This window comes from Odontesthes bonariensis, chromosome 8 (genome assembly GCF_027942865.1).
Source record: "Odontesthes bonariensis isolate fOdoBon6 chromosome 8, fOdoBon6.hap1, whole genome shotgun sequence".
Lineage (NCBI taxonomy): Eukaryota > Metazoa > Chordata > Actinopteri > Atheriniformes > Atherinopsidae > Odontesthes > Odontesthes bonariensis.
The window spans coordinates 18292677-18316258 of record NC_134513.1 but is presented as its reverse complement, the minus strand read 5'-3'; the positions used below and the strand labels follow the sequence as shown (position 1 = coordinate 18316258).

The 23582-nt window shown below is 40.5% G+C and overlaps 1 protein-coding gene across 2 annotated transcripts in view; it reads right to left on the bottom strand.

Annotated features, from left to right (window-relative positions):
• arhgef39 (Rho guanine nucleotide exchange factor (GEF) 39) overlaps positions 1-23582 on the bottom strand; it is an 81406-nt gene that overhangs the window by 25910 nt on the left and 31914 nt on the right. For both annotated transcript variants that reach the window (XM_075472544.1, XM_075472545.1), the window contains exons 6-7: positions 19778-19848; positions 2845-2973 (exon numbers count right to left, since the gene is read on the bottom strand). In XM_075472544.1, the coding sequence (XP_075328659.1) occupies positions 2845-2973; positions 19778-19848 (200 nt within the window). The remainder of the gene's footprint in view (positions 1-2844; positions 2974-19777; positions 19849-23582) is intronic.

Sequence of the window (23582 nt, the reverse complement as noted above, 5' to 3'; positions counted from 1 at the left end):
TGTTGTTCAGTTTGTCATAAAAAAAAAAAAGAAAAGGAAAAGAAAAAATAAATAAATCAGATATGGGTCACAAATGGGCAAAAAAAAAAAGAAGTCAGATTTGGGCCACTTTTGCCTGCAGTGTGAATGTAGCCATGCCTAGAAAATTCTTCATTTCAAAACTATCAATTCTTTTTTTTATTTCTAAAATGAATAAACAAACAGACAAACATGCTGACCGGACAAAAGAAGCCACTGAAAAATGTCAATATTTGAGCAATATATCTTTAAAAAGTTCAGACAGAGACAGCAAAAGGCTGGAAAAGTAAGTGGTACTAAAAAGAAACGGCTAAAGGAACATGTTGCAAGCAGTTAGTTTAATTGACAGCAGGTCAGTAGCATTATTGGATACAAAAAGCGCATCTTAAAGAGGCAGAAATTCCCATAAGGGAAGATGTGAAAGGATTCAGCAACAAAAAAAAGGCTTCTCCAAATTTTGGAAGAATTCCAGAATAATCTTCAATATGAAATTACAAAGACTTTGAATATTGTTAAAAGTACATCATTTCATCCGGAAAATTCCAAAAATCTAGAGACATGTCTGTGCCCAAGAGATACACGGAAAAAAATCAATACTGGATACCCGTGATCTTCAGCTCCTGAGGCGACACTGCTTTAAAAACAGGCATTATTCTGTAATGGAAATCACCGCATGGGCTCAGGAACACTTCCACAAATCACTGTGAGCACAGTTCCCTTCACCATCCACAAATGCAGGTTAAAGCTCTATCATGCAAAGAAGAAGTCATGTGTGAACATGATCCATAAAGACATCTGCCCTCTCTGGGCCAAAGCTCTGTTTGGTCGTCAGACGAATCAAAACTTTAAATTCGTTTTGGATATCATTCAGTTGATTAATTTCACCATATAATATTACATAAAACGTATGATAATAAATAGGCATACAAGCCATTACAATGTACATTCTTGATAAGTAAATGGTTGCCTAAGGACATAGGGCCACCATCAGTGTAGTGAAACGGACACATTTTAGTAGACATCAATAATAAGAAGAATTAATTTAACTTTAACAAACATTAGCCAATGGCTACCTTAACCTAATCGAACACTGAAAAAAATGCCCCTCCAAAAATAAGTAAGAAAAACAACAAATACGAGACGTTTTTGCTTGAAATAAGCAAAGAAATCTGCCAATGGAACTAGTGACAATCGGCTTGTCAAGATTTCTTGAAATAAGATGTGATATTTGGGACTTTTGAGATAAAAGTGATCTTGAAATTAGCTTAAAAACCTCTTCAAATGAAAAAAAAAGCTTGTTTCATATGAAATATGAAACAAGACTTTTTCACTTAACAAGATATTCAAGATTGTATTGTATTAAAACAAGTCTCTATATCTGGCTGAAATGGTACTTGTTAGGCAATTGTGTCTTATATCAAGTGTAATGAGATACTCAATGAGAAAAATATACAAAGATTTTGATTTTTTCCAGTGTGTTCATCAGAGCATTTAACTCATTTCAAGACCTTTTTTTTTTAAATTATTATTATTATTATGTCTTGATACGTTCTATGTCAGTATGTTGAAATAACAACTAATATAATTTCACAAAAATACAAAGTCCAAAGTGGCAATGATTCATGATTTGTATTGAGATTCCTATTAATTCTTTTCATCTAAAGTTCAGTAAAATAGTTCCGTTAAGCTCCAGATGCCTCAGAAGAAACTCGTACAGAAAAAAAAAAATGAACAACACTCATGGCAGTACATGAACTGGGACAAAAATAAATAGATCAAATCCGTGTGAAACATAATGAAAAACGTGAGACGTTTTTGTTTTAAATTCAAGCTACAGCCAGGAGCGGAAAGCCTGCCCGTCTACTGTATCCATGTCCCATTGATTCAGGCTTTGTCTCTCACAATTGCCCCCCTCTCGTCCTACAGAGCTACTTAATATGTTCGAGGGGCTCCACTGCTTCTCATCTGTAAAAGGCAGAGCTCGTCTTTTCCCCACATTAGAGGTGATGATGGTGGGGAGGAAGAATAATGGGTCGGCATGAGGTTGCAGGGTGGGGAGGTGCTGCTTCAACTCTTAAATCTGCCTGGTGGGACTAGAGCTTTATTGGCAAAAAAAAAAAAAAGGGAGCCCACAGACTTGCGCGGGCTTGAGAACTTAGATGAGAGGAAGTGTTTGAAACTTCGCACACTGGCATTAGAGATGAGCTGCTATTCATCCTTCAGCTCTCAGCCTACACAAACACTTACACCCCAAAAAATAAGCCTGCATATCCCAAGCAAGCAAACAAACACACACACACACATACACTCACAAACACACACAGGCTTCCTTTTTATCTTCTGGTCCATGAGATGAAGCTGGACTCTAATTGGTCCTGGGGGAAATTGGCAGGGCAAGCTGCGCAACAATAAGGCTCGACTCTCTGGAGACAAACAACCAGAGGGGGAGTGGCAAAAAAGAAAAGAGCCACCGGTCGACAAGTACAGGAAGAACCACAACAGAGGAGGGGAAATACATGAATAACAGAAAAGCCAGATAGATAGAAGGTATTAACATTTCCTCACAAACGGTCAGCTCAATTTATGCTGATGAGATGTGCAAAATATTTTACGTTTCCACAGAACGACCAATAATTCGTTAGTTTATTGAGTAGCTATAGTAGATTAGCTAGCTGCCCCTTAGCTACGTGAGCTGTATGTGTGTGTTAGTGTGTCTAGTTTTTCCCTCCTCTTTTGAGTCAAAGGACATGAGGCAACAGATATAGAAAGGAGATGGGAGGCAATTCATGAAGCACATAAAAAGAATATGTGATCATAGGGTCTAACCTGCAGCCGACACCCTTGTTTTTCGCCCTTTCAGCAGTTTTTGCACTCGGCAAAGCTGCAGGTGGTTCTCGTGGCACCGTGTATTCTCCTGGATACGCTGGGACACCTCGCACACTGCAGCTACAGCCCCTAAAACATCAAAAACATGTTAAACATTCGTAATGGAGTTATTCGATTTAAAAAAAAAAAAAAAAAAAAACTAAGGGTGACAAAATGAAGGGAAAACCAACAAAATAGTGTCCTACTAGAGTTTTTTCAAAAATAAAGTTTATGTAATTGTATAAGGCGTTGTCTTTCATTGGTTTGACAATACATGCTTTAGTAATCAGATCCACCTACTCCATTCTAACGGATCACACTTTTGATCTTTACAGTTGCACTGACAGCCCTTCTCTTTTGAGCTACCTGAATTTTGCTCGCAGCTCTGGCACAAATGTCTCAGGAGGGTTGGTGGAAGTCTTCGTTGAGATTGGCTAGTGAATTTTTTGAGCGACAGCTTTGTGCTCTGGATATCTCCAGAGTTTAACTAGCGGACTTTCCAGGTGCGTTTGGGTAGAAACTTTACTCTTAGAAGCAGCATCAATGAGGTCTCATCACCCTTTAAGTCACTGTACTGGATTCCTACTCAATTGGAATGGAACAGAGAGAGGTCATTGTCTTTGGAGTCAACAAAGAGTGATAATAAAAATCGGGAATTTTCAGTCTTGAATATTAAAAACACGACACAAACCAAGCCAGAAATCTCGGTGTTATCGTGGACTAAGTCGGCCTAGTATCACCTGAAGAATATTTCAAGGATCAAAGGACTATTGTGTCAAAGTGTTTTAGAAAAGCTGCTCCATGCATTTATATTCAATAGGCTTGATTACTGTAACAGTGTATTCACTGGTCTGCCTAAAAGATTGATCAGACAGCCGAAGCGGATTCAGAAAGCTGCTGCTCGAGTCCTGAAAAATGAATCATATCCCTGCAGTCCTGAGGTCTCCCCACTAGCTTCCAGTCCATCAAGGAGTTCATTTAAAAAAAATACTGCTGTTGGTTTGTAAAGATTTAAATAGGTGTGGGGCCAAAGTGCATCTCACATCTTCTGGTCTGGTATGGTCATCTCAGGCCATCAGGAAAAGGTCTGTTTTCTGTCCTTAGGCAAGTCAAACCTTCAAAACCTTTGAATTCTTTGAAATCAAACCGTAAGACTTTCCTGTTTGCCACTAATTTAATTAGATTAGCTGATTTAAATGTAAAGGTTTGGTCACATCATTATCTAACTGTGACCGCCATCGGACTCCAGGGCGAACAGGCCATGAAGTGACCCAGAAGAAGACTGGTTAAATGGGAAATATCAGGTTGAGGAGAGCTACATTAGTAGATTCTGTCTCATTGTACTTCTAAAAAATACGCTAACTGCGTTTTATTTTTTCACAAGTGGGCAAAAGTTGAAAGCGAGAGGAACCAATTTAGGGCTATCCTTGGTCCAGCTCTTCACGTTTCCTCTTCTCCATATTCACATGCTTCTTTAGCTGTACACTTGTTGCGACACAGAAACTCACTAATGGCATGTTTCCACTATGCAGTCCGGTACGGGTCGGGTCGGAACGGTTCGCTTATTTCAGTGTTTCCATTACCACGAAAGCGTACCGCTCCGTGACCGTACCGTTACCATTTTTGTAACCCTTCTGCTTGGGGTACCTAGCACACAGGACCGGTTCCAGGCTCTGCTCTCCGTTGGTGGTGAGGAGGCTGGGCAGCGGGAGCTCGATGGCGCTGTGCGAAACGAAAAAGTTTTCCAGCTGATTGCCGCAAAAATGGCAGAGAGTGGTTTCAACCGGACCGCGAGCCAGTGTCGCATTAAGCTTAAGAAGCTTGGAGGTGGTTCGAAATTATGGATGTTATTTGCTATTTACGCTTCGGCACACACTCTGCCCACCCCTGAGGATGACAAAATATGTCACCAATAGTAGCCCTTACTCAAACCGTATTACTCAGAATATCCTCATGTTTTCTCTTGGGCAATAACAACAAGAATGACCAAAACATCCACTGCTTTGCAAAGGATACTCAGCACCACGTCACCACCAAACTGTCTGTTCAAACCCTCTCAAACAGCATTCGTGACCACAGGACCTGGATATCTTACAATTTTCTCAAATTGAAGAACAAAACGACTGTGGTGGAGGGTGTAATTTTCTTTTGCACCCATCTGTTGGGGCAGTAGCATACTATTCTTATTACTAATAAGCTGCAACAATCTAATAAAGTATTCATATGATTTATTAAACATTAGACCTCTGCCAGTCTGTCATTAAATGATTTGATTGATGATCATCATTTCCCCTTGTGGGACAAATAAAGGTCAATTTTATTCATTTTCTTTTACAGAAATGCTACTGCAACAAGAGGATCATGTTTTATTGAGTCAACTCTAGCTATCTGAAACTTATCATTTCTCATACCACAAGCTGAGGAGGAGGAGGGATAGTGGCCATCTTCAAATCAGACTTACCACTAGACCCAGGATAAATAGTGGAGTTCCTCAAGCACATAAGGCTTGGACAAATACTTTCAACTTTATGTAAGGCAATATCATAAGAAACACAGCACAATTGTCAATTCCAATAAGATAAAACTTAATTTAAAAATACTTTATTCATCCCTAAATCCCAAATCTGAAGCTTGAGTTTCAAAACTTAAATCACATTTTAACTACTGATTTTATCTTTTGTTCTTATTTCTTTCTTTTTTGTTTAAAATTTAAATAATGCTTTTTATTTCTACTGTTTTAATGTATCTGTAAAGCACTTTGAATCGCCTTGTTGTTGAATTGTGCTATACAAATAAACTTGCCTTGCCTAAAGGAAAATTTTACATTTCTATACAGATGACACAAAGTTGTATTTGTCAAGGAATCTAGATAAAACCATTCAAGCTGGTCAGACTACAAGTATGTTTTCATGACATAAAGGCCGTGATGACTCGTAATTTTCTGCTTCTGTCTTTCAGTACTACCATGAGGAACCTTGATGTTATTTTTGACCAGGGTCAGTCCTTTGACTCACAATTAAAACAAATCCTTTGAACCACCTTCTTTCACCCGCGTAATATTGTTAAAAGTAGAAACATTCTGACAAAAAAACTAATCCATACATTAGTGACTTCAAAATTGGACAACTGAAAATCCTTGTTATTGTGCTGTCCCAAATATTCTCTGAGAACCCAGAAAACCTGGAGAATATTCACCAACCTTATTTTTTTCACGAGAATTACCTAGAGTAATTACATTTCTCCAATTCTAGCTTCTCTTCACTGGCTTCCTGTAAAATCGAGTATATAATTAAAAACACTTCTACTCCCTTATAAGTCTCTTAGAGACCATATGGCTACATATTTTACCAACTACACTCTGATACTATAGGTTCACTTGGGGTTTGTACAGTTTTCAAGAGTAGAATTTAGGTTTCAGGCTCCTCTCTTGTGCAACCAGTTCCTTATTTGGGAGGAATACACCCTTCTCTACCTTCAAGATGAGGCATAAAACTTTGCTTCTTTAATCTTACAGGTAGGGCTGTCACATATGCGGATGAATCATTCCTTTTATTTTTTATGCTTAAGGCCTAAGCTGCAGTGAATCTTATATGATGCACCTTCCTCACTCAGTTCTCAGCACTTTTTACTTATCTGCACTTGTAGCACTTAGTGTTTTTGTGCTTATTTGAGCCTCTGTTTTGACCCATCACCCCCCAGCTGTTCAAGGCAGCTGGTCTATCTTTCTTAAGCTCCTTTCAGACTGAGGAATAACCCGCGTTTAATTCGCGAATTTAGCGTGTCCGATGTTGCGTTCACACTGCCGACCCGGGCTGCCGCGTCAACTCGACTCGCCTTTCGACCCGCGTCGGACCCTAGTCTTTTTGCCGAGCCGAGTTTGGTGTGAACGCAATCGACTCGGGTTGGACGTGGGCGTGGCGTGACGTAAGGAGTTTAAAAGACAGAATGGACAGCTGATTCAGAACAACAGCGACGAGTGAGGACAAGTTTTACTCTGTTTTAGCCTACATCAAGTTCGAGACATTTTTTAATATGGCCAACTGGGGAGACAAGGAGGTCCGCGAGCTCCTCAGCCTCCGAGCAGAGGACGTTATTTACCGCCACATTTCGGGGACTATGCTCTTGTATTCTCCGCTTATGTTCTTTGGCGGCATCCCAAGTTGTAACCATCCACATCCCGTAAAATAACATCTCCATGAACTGCATATACAATTGCAAAAACGAGTCCTCAAGGTGTATTTAACCCTACCTCCGACGCATGGCTTGTGCCTACGTCATTGTACACGCCCAGCATTTTATGTGTTTCGTGTGACGCTCTGCCACTAGGCAACGCCCCCTGAACTCGGCTTCAGGCGACACGGGTCACCAACACGCCAAGCGTTCACATTGCTCGACGCGGGTCGAAGGTGCAATTTGGACCCGCTAAGGTAGCGGGTCGCAGTGTGAAAGGGGCTAATGTTTGATTCTGCTAAAGTACTTTACCTTTAAATAGGGAGTTCTCCTCTTCACCATTGCCCATTGGCTTATGCATGCTCAGGACAGGGAATTGAATCACAGTGAAGGTTCGGCACAATCTGATGGTTTCCTTACTTAGGCTATTTTTTCATGAACAGGCATTATATGAATAGAGCTATTACACATTTGTCAGAAATGGGATTGATTTGTGTTGTGAATGGACCGCACTGAATTAATTAAGTATAGGTGAATATAATTAAAGTTTTTTTTTAACAAGCAGCTTCAGACAAATTTTGTCTTCTTGAAACAATTAGTGGTCTCAACTAAAAATAGGAGCAGCAGCACAAAAATGGTATTCCATCTGCTGATGAAGTTGTCAGTCAGCAGAAGCTGCAAAGATGGAGAAATGCGTGTCAAATTGTTTAAAATTAATATCTAATTCCATACCAGGTTTTATTATCAATTAGCATCCGACGACTGATTTTTTTGGACAACCCTAAATCATACACCCACTTACACAATGATGAATGCGTTGGGAGCAATGTAGGGTTCAGCAGACAATGGGGGAAGCCAGGGATGAAAGCAATCAGCTCTGAAGCATCCCTCGACAATTCAACCCACTTGTCCAAATCTGACCTCAATGGAAATTTGAAAAAGCGACTTGTAAACAAAACAAAACAAAAAGTATTCCATAAAGAAACATTGGCTTGGGGGTAACAGAGTCACTTGAAACCCACCTAGTGCTGCACATGCATACAGACAATTCATTGAAGTGGTTTCGATACAGTTGTTTGTTTTTGTAGGCTCGCTCAGCATCGGGGCCTAATTTTTGCTGGATTTCATCAGTGCCCCTGCAAACAACTTTAAATAGCTGTACAAAATTAAAATATTCAAAGGGTCTTGATGAGGTATGATGGTCTGCTGAGAAGGGCAGTCTCTTGAATGTATGAGTAGGGGCGCCTAACCATGATCATGCCAATTAGTGGAATACTGCTCTCCACCACAGAGGCCCTGTAGCCTATAATGCGCTGGTTGCTTTCAAATAAGCTGAGTTGTCAGTCTATGATATTAAAAAAAAACAGCTAACCTCAACAAGCGCAGTTAATTCTTTAGATAAACTTTTTTCCCTATAAAGTGTATACCACATCAAACCATTGCTGACTGGGCTGATAATCTAACAGTGATGGTGATTATTTTCTGGTTTATCTGCTAACATTGGTGGTACTTAGCAGTAATGTCAAGAGCATTTCAATAATGCAGAGCTCAGGCTTCAGTTTGTAATGACAATGTGTTTCAACCACTGGGGATGGGGGGGGGGGATTAAATATGACCTGACCAGAGCAGAAGAACAACAGCAACTGGAGCATGTTTCCAGAGTAGCCAAACAAGATGCAAGCTTGTTGAAAGGTTCTCTCACAGAATGTGGAATTTTGTTAAAACAATTTGACTGCACATACATACACTCATCGATCTGACAGTATGCAGAGCGTTTACACACAGTGCACTTCACTCCTGTCCGAGCCCAAATCAGCCAGCCTGAAAAGCTGATTTCGCTTAAGCTATAAACTCTGTAAATATATAACTTTAGCAACATTTGAAACATTTTGAGGCGAGAAAGTAGTCGTTTAGACCCCCAAGGTGTTGAAAATCTGACAAAATACCGGCTATTTACAAGAAGAAGAAGCATGAATCCACTCGAAGAGGTCCTGGCGGTGAATTTGCTTTCATCATAGTAGGCTTGTCATTGAAAAAACCCGCTACTCCACCTCCTGTCCTGGCGGTGAATCGCCACACAGCACACGCAAGCGCCGACAAAGCAAAATGAAGTATAAACGTCTCGAGCCATTAACATACGCGCAAGACGCAAGCGCAAGGGCAGTTAAAAGAAGTATAACTCAGCCTTTAGAGGTGGAGACCATCTGAGAAGCCTCCTCCAGAGAGAAACCTTTTGGATCAGTAAGCTGAAGCCAGCCTCTTTACCGGGCCTAAATGAGGAATGTGACTTTTCCCTTTTCCTATGAAATACTGTATGCATTTGACTTGTGTGTTGTTGTCTCTTTCTAGTTTATTGTTTTTTTGTTGGTTTTTTTCCCCCTCTCCCCTTTTTGAAATTTATTGTCTTCTCTCTCTCTCTCATCAGTAATTGTTATTAGTTATACAGCCAATTACTGCAAGTGTTCACTTGTCACATGGTGTGATGAGATAGGAAGACTCCACCCACTTTGACACCTATGGGTAACATTTTAAGCTTTGACTTATTTTCTTTGTCTATGCCCTGATGAAGGCCAATATGGCCGCAACGCGTAGGCCCTTGTGTTTTTAAACCTACTTGCCATGCTATATTAAAGGCTTTTTTATATTTCACAAATCTCAGAGTGCCTCTGCTCTTTCCCCCTTTTTTTGGACAAGGGCAGTTAATTCTTTAGATAAACTTTTTTCCCTCTAAAGTGTATACCACATCAAACCATTGCTGACTGGGCTGATAATCTAACAGTGATGGTGATTATTTTCTGGTTTATCTGCTAACATTGGTGGTACTTAGCAGTAATGTCAAGAGCATTTCAATAATGCAGAGCTCAGGCTTCAGTTTGTAATGACAATGTGTTTCAACCACTGGGGATGGGGGGGGGGATTAAATATGACCTGACCAGAGCAGAAGAACAACAGCAACTGGAGCATGTTTCCAGAATAGCCAAACAAGATGCAAGCTTGTTGAAAGGTAAAATGGCCTTTTGTTGTAGTGAAGAACACTGAATTCGTAATCAAGCATTACTTCTCACAGAATGTGGAATTTTGTTAAAACAATTTGACTGCATATACATACACTCTTAAAAACCACTCTTAAAACCGCTGACAGGTAAAGGGAGTGGTCCTGTTCACCTTGTCATAATGCTATATTCTGCTTGGGAAACTTGCATCCTGCTATTAACATGAATGTTACTCTGACACTTGCCACCAACCTAAACATTTTTTTTTAAATCAGACCAGCCACACTCCCCCACCACATGAAAACTGCACTTCTCTGCAGTAGCAGCCTGTAACAGGAGGACAGCAGTGGACCTGGCTAAAGCAGTTTAGCGAAGGATCAAGAACGTGATAAAGAGTCTGAAGTGTTCATCAAGCCACCAAATTCCACAGATACCACTCCCACCCTGTGGGAGGCAAGTCAATGCAAAGATCCTTCCACTCAACCCAGGGAGCAAAAAAGAACTAATGTCATGGGGCCAGACACTCTTACACTCAGTGAAAAGAAATGGTGAGAGTACAGTGACCTGTGGCGCTCCACCATCTCAGACACACAACCCTTTAAGGCTGAGTTATACTTCTTTTAACTGCCCTTGCGCTTGTGTTAATGGCTCGAGACGTTTATGCTTCATTTTGCTTTGTCGGCGGTTGCGTGTGCTGCATGCCGATTCACCGCCAGGACAGTAGGTGGAGCAGCGGGTTTTTTCAATGACAAGCCTACTACGATGAAAGGAAATTCACCGCCAGGACCTCTTCGGCAAGTCTCTCTTCGAGTGGATTCATCATAGACATTATATATTATGTCTATGGGATTCATGCTTCTTCTTCTTCTTCGCTTTCTACCTTGGCGTTTGAAAACAGCGGTCTTTTATTAGGGGATGAAACCAGAAGATGAACACGCCGCCAGATGTGATGTAGATAGTGGCTTGTGCTCGCGTCCAGAGTGGCTACTCTATAGCCCTGCTTGCGTCTTGCGTGAAGTTTAGAAAATTGAGGTGACACACGCAAGAAAGCAAGGGGGGGCTTGCAACCGCGCAAGGGCTTGCGTTGCGTCTTGCGTTGCGTCTTGCGTTGCGTCTTGCGTTACCAACTATAAACCAGGCTTTAGGCTCACAAACTGTGGTCTGTCAGGTAGTCAATAATCCAGGTGGTTTGACGAGGCACCAACCTGGATTTTGAGAGCTTCTCACACAACAGGGCAGACTGAATTGTATTAAAAGTAGGGCTGGTCAATGATTCAAATTTTTAAACTAATTAATCACATAATTTCCCTGATTAATCGCATTTGTACGCAAAAGTAGTGTATAGCTTTTAGCATTTAGTTTTATTTTAAATGTACTACCATATGAATGAAAGTGCCATAACATTTGTTGTGCAAACACACTTTTAACATCAGCATTTTTATGTAGTTTTTATGTAGAAGCTTCGCTCCACTATCCAAGAGGCTATAGTCCTCGCTGCAGCTGGCCCCGGTTCGAGTCGCATCGGACAGCCCTGTGCTGCGTGTCGTTCCCCCTCTCTCTGCCCCCTGCTTCCTGTCTGTCTGAACTTTCCTATCCATTAAAGGCACAAAAGCCCCCCCCCCCAAAAAATAAACATGCGTTAATGCGCGATAAAATATTTATCGGCGTTGAATAACAAATGAGTTAACTCGCCCAGCCCTAATTAAAAGCAGTGGAGAAATCAAATAACATGATCCTCACCGTGCTGCCTGCTTTGTCCAGATGATAGTGGGCTCGCTGAAGCTGGTAGATGATGGGATCTTCAACACAAAGCCCGGTATGATAAATTAACTTTACTGGGTCCTGACTGGGTTTTGACTTGCTTATTTAGGTGTGCCAACAACAGTCTCTCTAGAAATTTCATGATATGTTATGTTAGGGCAACTGGTCTGTAGTCAGTGAATGCAGATGCATGAGGTACAATATCAAGGCAGGATGTCTACCACAGCACTAGCATTTTCTCCTGACTCGGGTTAAAGTTGAAGAGATGCTGTAGAATATCACATAGCTGTTCTGCACAGATCTTCAAGACCCTGTAGCCGACACCATCTGGACCCGCAGCCTTGTTCAGTCTCTTCAGCTGCATCTTCACCTGACTGCCGGAGACACATAGGCTGAATGGGGAGGCAGGTGAGGTCTCAGTGTGTCCTGATATGGGGTAGAGGCTGTTAAGAGCCATGACTGAGACGAACGGTGACATGGAGGTATGACAGGGAGGATGTGGGTACAGATAAGGTGTTAGGTTCTTGTAAAAGTGTAAAACCGAATGCACAGACATGAAAGACAAAGTTTTTAGACTGAAAACAAATTTATAACACGACAAAACTCAGCTGACAGATGCAAATTAAAACGTAGAAAACTGTTTTGTAAACGGAACTTCAGTTACGCATAAATGTTTGCAAAACTATGAATATAGATACCAAACACCGCTTCCAAGTGCACCTTTCTGAATGAGATTCCGTACACTTCTGCTGACATGGACTTTGATCTGACAAAGCAATGCCTGGAAATGTATTTCTCTGAGATTTGCACAGGCAAGAACAAAGCCTTTAACTTGAAAGAGGCATAGCAACATGGGAGGTATGTGTGGAGCATCAGGTGGTAAAAAAAGTGCACAACAATAGGAAAAAAATAAATGGATAAAATGAAAACTATCAACATCCAGATGGGTGTTTTTGGGGCAGTTTCAGAATTCGTCTCCATATTGTATAAATGTTTGAAAATGACCAAACAACCATCCACTCATACATGTTGAAGTGAAAACACAAAGCAGAGGGTCGGTGGCTTAGTTGTGATCGACACAAGACAGAGGTATGTATCAGTTTTGCTGATTCATCAGTAATTAACCAAAGGGGATTTTGTTGAAGGAGTTTGGAACAAAGTCAAGACAATTTGGCTAACTGCACAAGAAACACTAACAAGTTATCGACACAAATATTTATCACTTAATAATGACAGACTATGATTCCCGGCTGGGGCCCTTCTGTGTGGAGTTTGCATGTTCTCCCCATGTATCCGTGGGTTCTCTCCGGGTACTCCGGCTTCCTCCCACCACCCAAAAACATGCATGTTAGGTTCACTGGTGACTCTAATTTGTCCTTAGGAGTGAGTGTGCATGGTTGTGTGTCATTTTTCTCTGTGTGGCCCAGTGATGGACTGGCGACCTGACCAGGGTGTACCTTGCCTCTCGCCCAATGACCCCCTAAAATAGGCCAGCCCCCCCTGCTACCCTAAATTGGAATAAGCGGGTATAGAAAATGGATGCAGTATAAAACTAAGAAACATAAATCAACAGCAGCATGTGACTGTGTTAGAATAAACTGTTTCACAAAGTGTTTTGTATTGAACACTAAAACACTGACATGCATCAGTGAACATTCAGGAAAATAGGAATGGACATGATGTGCAATTACTGGGAGAGATCAACTTTGAAGTTGCGTGGCCCGGTCAAAAAAATTAATAACAATGTATTACACTTTATAAATACAACATAGGCTTAAAGATATTATCAAATTCTTTTTTATCAACCCAATCATGAACATTGTAGAGGAGGCCCTCTTCTAAGTGTGCAGTTGTGGTGGAACAAGTGCCCAGAGTTTTGCCAACTTCTGGGTTGTGTTGGGGCAAACATAGGCTGGACCAAGGTGGTTCTCCTTGAAATTGCAAGTCTTTTGGACAATGTTCTTGATTTTTGCCGTTCATGTGTAGGGCTGTAGCGATGCACTAATCTCACGATACGATACGATACGATACACAATATTCAGCCAGCGATACGATATTCAGCCAACGATACAATTCGATACACTTACATCATTTTCTGGGGGGAAAAAAAGGGACAGTGTGAATTAAAATGAATCGTCGCTGATTGGACTGGTGGTCCAACTTTTGAACCAGAAGGACAACACAGCCAGACAAACAGAAACAAACAAACATGTCACAAACATGAGAGCTATGCACTTTATACAACATTTTTCTGAACTAATTTATCACTGTTTTGTATAATGTGACCCCCTGGCATTTTATGTATTACCTTAATGTTCTGTGTTTTCACAAATTGTAACGTCTGACTTTTAAATAAAGTTTACTTTAAAAAAAAATATATATATTTAAAAATTAAACAAAAAAATTTTAAAGGGACACTGTGTAATATATTAAGTCATTTATTAGCTCAAATCAACATTCATTCATAAATTAGTCCTCATTGGTGTAAAATTATCTCTGTCAACAATCTTAATTATCCTCCTGAGTGAAAAATCACTTGTCTGTATCTACATAGAGCGGGCAATCTACGGAGGCTGCCATGTCCTTCCGGTCTATGAAAAACGACGAAGTGCCGCGAGGGACATAAAGCACTTCGAATTGCGTTTTCCCCAACGCCAGGCCTGCAAGCGGAAATGACATGATTTTGACGTCACGTTTGCACGCAGGTATAAACAGAGCCAGTCTACGCCATTAGACATTCTCTGGTATAAAGCAGCCTGAACGGCCTGCTCTTTTGTTCGCAATGGAAGACCATAGTTATGCCACGCCACAGGAGAAGGGATCCTCTACGCCAAAAAAGCGAAAAAGAGAATCTTGACACATAACGCCTGCCGTAGTTCAACAAGTTGCAATGCACATTTGAAAACGCGAGGCGCTAGAGAGCAAATTCATTCGAATTTGCAAAATAAAATTGCACCACTAGATGGGGGAAGAAATTACACAGTGTCCCTTTAAAAAAAAAAACAACAAAAAGAACCAAAAAAAAAACGTTACTACTAAAAAAAAAAAGTTGATACTTTATCTGGAAACGAAATATTGACATATATCGCAGTATCGATAAAATTGCTCAGCCCTGTTCATGTGTGCATCAGATTAGGGATCACACCAGTACGTTGTGGGCGTGGGCCTCTCTCTCTGCCACGGGTGGTTGATGACAAACCTAATTACACATGATGAATAAAGTATTTTTCTATTCTATTCTATTCTCTATGATTCTGCACGAGGTAGTCTGTTAGCCTTGGGCCGTGGCCACCCAACACCTACATAAGCTTTCTTGTGAAGAATGAGGACACATATCAAACTTGCTGAAGTCAGAAAGATGTGGCTGTAACAAAAAAATAGAAAGGTTGTTTCTTATACTGGAAAATTGGACTGGGTAAGAAAAAATATATTTCTACGTTAGATCGAAACTGAATTCATGTCCATCTCTGTGATATGCGTTAAACATTTTCAGTTGCTCCATTAATAAATGAAACAGGCTGTCCATCAGCAAAAAACAAATGTTACAATAGCTAATGTTTCTGGCCATATAAATGCCTATTTATTACTGCAAAGCATTGTTTGAGTTGGTAGCGGGGAAGAGGACTGAATGCATGCGGGGGAGACTGAGTGGATCTCAGGGAGGGGCAATGGTAGCTGTGAGGAAAAAAAAAAAAAGAGACATCCTCGTTAAACCACTGCTGTTCCTCCTCATATCAACGCAGCGTTCAGTATTAGCGGTGACATTATGAGTGGTGACAGCACTGTTGGTTAGTGTGGAGCATTTTGAGATGCCAGCTTGATGTGTGCAAGTCCACAGGAGGCAAGATCGTTTTGCCTCACTTAACACCTCACTTGCCGTATCAGCGGCAGATCAACTTTGATCCCCGTTCCGCCTCTGTGCTTTTACACATGAGTCAATGTGCCACGAGGGCACATCAGTCCTGGCTTGAAAAGGGATATGTGAAAGGGGCTTGAGAGTAAACTTGCATTATCTTCACAAACTGTTAATGGTAATCATTTATTTAGTCATTTTTTTTTCAATCCAAAATCAGAACGTCTTCTTTTGCTGTAGAGCTGCATGCAGCACATTTGTTCATCCAATCTCTCTTTGTCTTTGGTGAGCAGGCCACACACTACATATGCCCACCTGAAAACTCATCAAAGAATTAGATTTTCCTTGATAAGTGGATGTAAAGAGATTTTCTCAAGCACCATCATTTCAACTGCTTGAGTACAAACAATTGGCCTGAAATTAATGCGATTATCTTAGGGCTGGGCCACGGTTAAAATTTTTAATCTAATTAATCCCATGATTTCCCTGATTAATCACGATTAATCGCATTTGTACGCAAAATCCAAAAATTAATTCAAAAGTAGTGTATAGCTTTTAGCATTTAGTTTTATTTTAAATGTGCTGCCATATGAATGAAAGTGCCATAACATTTGTTGTGCAAACACACTTTTAACATCAGCATTTTTATGTAGTTTTTATGTAGAAGCCTCGCTCCACGGGATGCTCGTGCTCACTGGCGGACACCAGAAGGAGCTGCCGGCTGCAGGGGGCGCGGATGTTTTCTCAACTTATTTCAGGCGGCTCGCCCGGGAGAGGAGAGCGGTGAGCGGCCCGGCGCGGTGGAGCAGCTCACACAGGCTGACCTGTTCGTGGCTGTGAAAACCACCGGGAGGTATCACCGGCAGAGACTGGAGCTGCTGCTGGACACCTGGGTCTCCAGAAACGCACCACAGGTGCAGCCAACAACACAACACTTCATGTGTGATTTTCCTTCGTAGCCATTGCGCTCGCATGCTCGATGCTCGATGCTCGATACACGATGGCGGATCTTCAACTAATGTAGAGGATGGGGAGCGGGTGGGGACTCGACAGGTTAATGCAAATTCCCCTATTGTGACGTCACAATAAGGGAGCCATCCAAATGGCTCACAGCAGCATTTTTTTCTTGACACCAAAGTCTTTCTACTGACCTACAGAAAATGGATGGATGGGTTTTTTTCGCGCTTGGAGTGTTAAAAGGAACAGTAAAGGCTCAAATATGAACACAAAGACCCGCAAAAAGTGAGTTTTGCATAATATGTCCCCTTTAATACAATTCAGTATTCACATCAGAACAGAGGAAAGTTCTTCTGCCAAGTACTTGGAAAAACTAAGTACAGAGGAAACTTATTGTAAAAGGGTTGCCTCACACCAAACACTGATCTTATTTTCCACTCACAGTTATCTAGTTATTTACTGAAATAACAATAATAGGCTAATCTGATTCGCCAACAGCTACATTTGTTAAAAGAGGCAACCCCCACTGGATAAAAATTAAAAGGTTCCACCTGAATATTATGCATGCACCTCTTTTTAATAAGGAGAAGCACCGTAGCTTGGCAAAGCTGTACATTGTCCTAATCTTGGTGTCTTTACTCAGTCAGACATTTAAGTGGCCACTAGCCAAACATCTTTCCCTTTTCTCATACAGGTTAAATAGTCTTGCATTCGAGCCCAGCTTTCAAAGCAGAGCAGATACTATCTTTGTTAGATCTTCACACATTAAGCGTATGTATTCAGTTGTACTTCAAACAAACACAGAATAAATACAAACCATGACTGAGAAATGTACAGGAGAAGCAGAAGCAATATGCGGAGTATATACGCTCGACCTGCTCTCAGACAGCAGAGCTTCTCTGGGAACGCAGTGTGGCTTAAACAGGTTTTCACAGAATTTACTGAGGACCAATAACCCACCCTAATGAGTCAATCAAGAGAACATAACAAAATTGACACGTAACTAAGACAAACTAAAATTATACACTAAAGATAAAAATTTATACATAAACTAGTATATGACATTTATCTGCACTTTATGTCATATGCTAGTTTATGTATAAATTTTTATCTTTAGTGTAAATTTTTCTCTTTAGTGTATATTTTAGTTTATGTCTTAGTTACGTGTCAATTTTAGCTTTCTGCACATTTGGAGTCTGGGGAAACGCAATTTCAGTCACTGTGTAATGTACTGTTGCATAGAAGATTGACAATAAAGTTCACTATGACTATGACTAACATCAAACGGATGACTTACCAGTCATTTTAAGTGAAATAGACGATCCCATATTTATTTACGTATAAAAAATTCTTTCACAATTGACCTTACTTACTTGTACAAAGCTTTGAGATATGTGCTACAAAACAAATAAGCAAATAACAAAGCTAGAAACACGCCCAATTACTGTGTGTAAGTCGTAATAAGTGCCATGAACAATTTATCAATTATACCTTCAAAATAACGAAATAAGATGGATTTGAATTTCATGCTAAAATTTCCTGCTTATTTCCGAGCAGTGAGACTCAGATCACGGTTACTTTGGTGTTGACAAGTTGCCGTAATTGGCTCACTTAACTTCACAACAATTCAAATGTAAACCAAACAAGGCATCCATGTAAAACTTTATCCCTTTGTTATAAGTGTTCGGAACGTTTCCCATTGTCTCCTCTATGAAAAAATACAACTAATTACTGTATTCTCAGACTGAGTTCTGGGCTGGTAGGGAGTTTAATAAAACATCTAGGTCATTAGACATTCCAAACACATCTTGCACTTTTCACTGCTCTTTATTCCATTTATTCTCCATTTAGATTATGCCGGATCACAGGACAAGGCCAGTTAACTTTTAACGTTAAAATTCTGAAAGTTTCTTCCAGTCTGGTCAGACCTGGTTGCGTTTAGAGCAAAGTCAGGCATTTCAGTGTCACGTTAAAGTGGGCTGATGAAAACTCCTGAAGCACTGCAATTACAACAATTAAATCCAGCCTCAATGCACTGAGAGAGGGAAAGGAATGCTTGAGGGAAAAAAGAAACAAAGAAAAGCAAACAGACAGAGTGAAACAACAAGAGAAAACAACAACAACAAAGCCTCTTGTGATTCTCTTTGCTAGTTTGCTTAATCAGATACATTATAATTTGTCTTGATTTCTTTTTTTAAATAATTCCCCTTTCAAAACAACCAGGCTGACTACAGGAAATTTTGCCATACACATACAAATGCATACAAACCCCCCAATAAAAAAACAGTGGGATTCAAAAGAGGGATCTCTAATGAGAAGAGGAGGGGAAAAGGGGGGCACAGCAAGATATGTACCTTCATCTTAAGAGTCAGAAGCGGATTTAATTTGTAAGCAAAGGCAGCACACCAGCAATGAGATTTTAATTGATACACATAAATAATTCCTTGTGTACATTTGCACTTGAGTCAGATTTCTGTTTATTTGACAAGTGAAATTAGTCATTATGAAGATTCCTGTTGATGTTGAAATTGTATTTATTAATATAGCTCTCCCTTAATATCCTCTGATCCATAACGAATTAATTATGTCAAAACCCACATCAAACTAGAAGTTAGATACATATTGAGCCCTCTCTTTTTTTTTTTAATTTCCCCACTAGTCAAGTTATTCCCTGACAATTACAACAAACGAAGAATAAAAGGGAAAGATAGCTTTCTTCTTTGTTCTTCAGATAAAGATAAGAAGGCCTGTCTTTTGATGAAGCAGTCTTAGCTAACTGTTGAAGGACAAGCCTTAAAAGTTCGAATTGACCCGCTTGGCTTATTTCTCCGGCTCTCCAAAGTGTTTGTCACACACAGGAAGAAATGTATCGAGTTGGGTGAACATATTTTTGAATGGTGATATAACCCCCCCAGCCATAGAGGTTTTTTTTTTTCAATAATTTTTTTGTTTCGTTTTTGGTTGCAGCGAGTGAAATTTAAAAAATAAAATAAAAAAAAACTAATAATAATAAAATAAAATAAATTAAATTATAAATAAAAAATTAAAATATTAATTGGATGAAAGAGGAAGACCATAGTGGGTATGTAAAATAGATATTTCAATTGTAATGCAGTCAAATATTACTGAGGTAGCAAAAGAGGACTGAAAAGACACTTACTCGAAAGCTGCCCAAACTCAGGGTGGTCTGAACTTGTGTTGGCAATGAGGTCCTGTAAGAAATGCTCATACCTGCGAGGAAGCACAAAATAAACAAGCTCAAAGAGTGTCTGACATGAAAAATTTTACCTGAAGAAGGTAAAAGCATGTGTAAGAATGTAAAGTAAATCATAGGGATGCACTGATTGTGGGGGGAAAAAAATAGGAACTTGGCTGATGGCAGATACTGATTGTTTTGGTCATTCTCCCTTTGAGACCAAGGAAACATTTAAATCTGCGTGTATTAAAGTAGCAAAATAGCTTTTCAGTGTTTCGAATCTTCATCTTGCTATACCTGAATAAGCACAATTAATAAACTGTATTAAAAAGCCTTTATTATAACCTTTCACAGAAATGACAATGTATACAAAAAAAGGAAGAAAAGAAAAATACTTTTTTTGTCAAATCAATGACTTGAAAAATTATTTTTGAGATAAAAAAAAATGAATAATAAATATATTAATAATGTAAATAAACTGTTTTCCAGGGCAAAGTCAACGCAATACAACAAGATCAATTTGCTGATAGGCCGAGTGCATTCAACTGAACATCAGCTGGCACCCCTATTGGGCCGATTCGTCTGTGCATTACTTGTATAAAAGTGTATAAATAAGAGTGAAACATGTTGTTGGTTCCAATCCATGTCTTCAAAAATTCACAACAGAAGACGGGAATGAAAATGCAGACTGATTAATTGACACGTCACCCTGGCAAGTGTGTGAGTGTGTGAGATCTTGTGTCAGCTTAGTTGCTCTGCTCAGGGTCTCTGCAGGTTTCAACAAGTCAAATTTAAGACTTTAAGACTTTTTTAAGACCATAATTAATACAATTTGAGACCCATTTCACATCCATACTAGCAAAAAGGAGGCTTGGAATTACTTGCAAAATATATTAATTTATTCGTCGAACATCAGCACGAACGGGCCCTTAAAGGGATAATTCGCCTCTTTTGACATGAAGCTGTATGACACCCCATACTATCAATATCGTGCACGAACATTTTTTTTTACCCCCCGCTGCGTCCTGTGAGCCGAGTTCCGGCTTTTACTGAGTTTTCAAAATGCGACCCTACCGACCAGAGGTGTTGAGGATATGAAGCTACACCTCCATCCCACGCACCCTCAACATCGGCGCCCCCCAAGGCTGCGTCCTGAGTCCTCTGCTCTACTCCCTCTATACCCACGACTGCAGAGCCTCCAAGGACCTGACATGGACCACCCACATCTCCACCCTGGTGAAAAAGTCTAGGCAGCGACTGTATCACCTCAGAAGGTTGAGGAAATTTAAGATCTCCACAGCACTGCAGAGGACTTTCTACACCGCTGCAGTCGCGTCTGTGCTCACCGGGAGCATCACCGCCTGGTACGGCAGCTGTACGGCTCAGGACAGGAAAGCTCTTCATAGAGGGATCCGCTGTGGAAGAGCTTCTTCCCTCAGGCCATCAGGATACTGAACCTTTAATCCCCCCACTTAATTCTGTATAATTCTGTATATTTGTATAACTGTATATTTTCCAGAAGTCTATTTTTATTCTATTTCTACTCTATTTTTATCTTTATTTCATATTTTATTTTATCCTATTTTGCACAGTTGAACAGAGTTTGTTGCAATTTCATTTCACTATGGGTGTACATCCACATGTGACAAATAAAAATCTGAATCTGAATACCTGTTTGTACTGTAGTTCAAACTAATACTTTTAAATATTGTCAATAAATACTTTACTTTGAGATTTACCAAACATTTTTATATGCAAAATAACTGCTGCAGTGCTTCTACGTTTCTCTCTAGGTTTAAATCCGTGTATATATATATATATATATGGATTTAAATATATATATATAAAAAGTCAATCACATTTCTGTGAAATCAACCTGTCCAGTTAGGAAGCAACACTGATTATGAATCAATTTTGCCTGCTGTTGTGCAAATGGAACAGACAACAGGTGGAAATGAGAGGCAAGACAAGAAAAGGCAAGACAAACCCTATTGAAGGAGTGGTTCTGCAGGTGGTGACCACAGACCATTTATCTGTTTTCATCTTTTCTGGCTGATGTTTCGGTCACTTTTGCATTTTGTCAGTGCTCTCACCTCTAGAGGTAGCATGAGGCGGTGTCTACAACCCACAGAAGTTGCTCAGATGCTCAGTGCAGCTCAAAATGACCTCCAGCAGGCCACTAATATGCATGTTTCTGATCAAACTGTCAGAAACAGACTCCATGAGGGTGGTATGAGGGCCCGACGTCCACAAGCGGGGCTTGTGCTTACAACCCAACACCGTGCAGGGCAATTGGCATTTGCCAGAGAACACCAAGATTGGCAGTCTCGCCATTGGCGTCCTGTGCTCTTCAGGGATGAGAGTAGGTTCACACTGAGCACATGTGACAGAGTCTGAAGACGCTGTGGAGAACCTTCTGCTGCCTGCAACATCATCCTGCATCACCGGTTTTTGCGGTGGGTCAGTAATGGCGTGGGGAGGCATTTTTATGGAGGGCCGCACAGCCCTCTATGTGCTAGCCAGAGGTACCCTGACTGCCGTTAGGTACCAGGATGAGATCCTCAGACTCACTGTGAGACCAAATGCTGGTGCAGTGGTTCCTGGGTTCCTTCTGATGCATGAGAATGCCTCATGTGGCTGAAGCGTGTCAGCAGTTCCTGCATGATGAAGGCATTGATGCTATGGACTGGCCTGCCCGTTCCCCAGACCTGAGTCCAATCTAGGACATCATGTCTTGTTCCATCCACCAACACCACAGACTGTCCAGGAGTTGACTGATGCTTTAACCCAGGTCTGGGAGGAGATCCCTCAGGAGAACATCCGCCGCCTCATCAGGAGCCCAGGTGTTGTAGGGAGTTCATACAGGCACATGGAGGCCACACACACTACTGAGCCTCATTTTGACTTTCCACTGAGGATGGATCAGCGTGTAATTTTCCACTTTTATTTAGAGTAGGATTCCAAATCCAGACCTCCATGGGATAATAATTTTGATTTACATTGATCATTTTTATGTTACATTGTTCTCAATGCATTCCACTATGTAAGTAATAAAGATTTTCAACTGGAATATTTCATTCATTGAGATTTAAGAAGTGTTATCTTAGTGTTCCCTTTATTTTTTTTTGCGCATATATATATGTATCTTTTCTTCTTTTTGCACAGTCTCCCTGCCGTTTGGGAAACAAAAGCTGTACCATGAACCTTTTGTGTTTTCCTCTCTCCTTTTAGTCTCTATCTAAGTAGCAGCTGTGAAGACATTCGGCCTCCCCAAAATCTTAATCATTTTTGCTGGGATCTGACCTTGAGGTGCATTGACAGTTGACATTGATTTCCACTGTGTCTGTCTCTGCCTTTACCCCTCCCTGCTTCTAGTCTGAGTCCATTTTACAGACATTGTGGTGCCACTTAAAGAGACCATTAGTGATGCTTGCAGACACCACAGCATTGTCACTGGACCATTTGGTGGCATGAAGTGAGTTGCAGAGTAAAGTGATAGTGGTTATACATAATCTCAAAATACAACAACACATAAGTCATTCTAAAAGCTTGCTTTTGTTTTACAAGGCTACAAAAATCCAGCAATCCTGTACTCTTTTAAAACTGCCGACTAAAACGCACCAATACTTGCTCCATTATATTCAGTTGATCTTGAGAGGGCACATGACATCCTCTCGACGATCAGATGAGGTGGAAGGTCCCAATGTAAGGAAACACAAAGTTTTAGTGTTGTAGTGAAAGAAGACAAGACAAGTGGTCTGAACAAGTG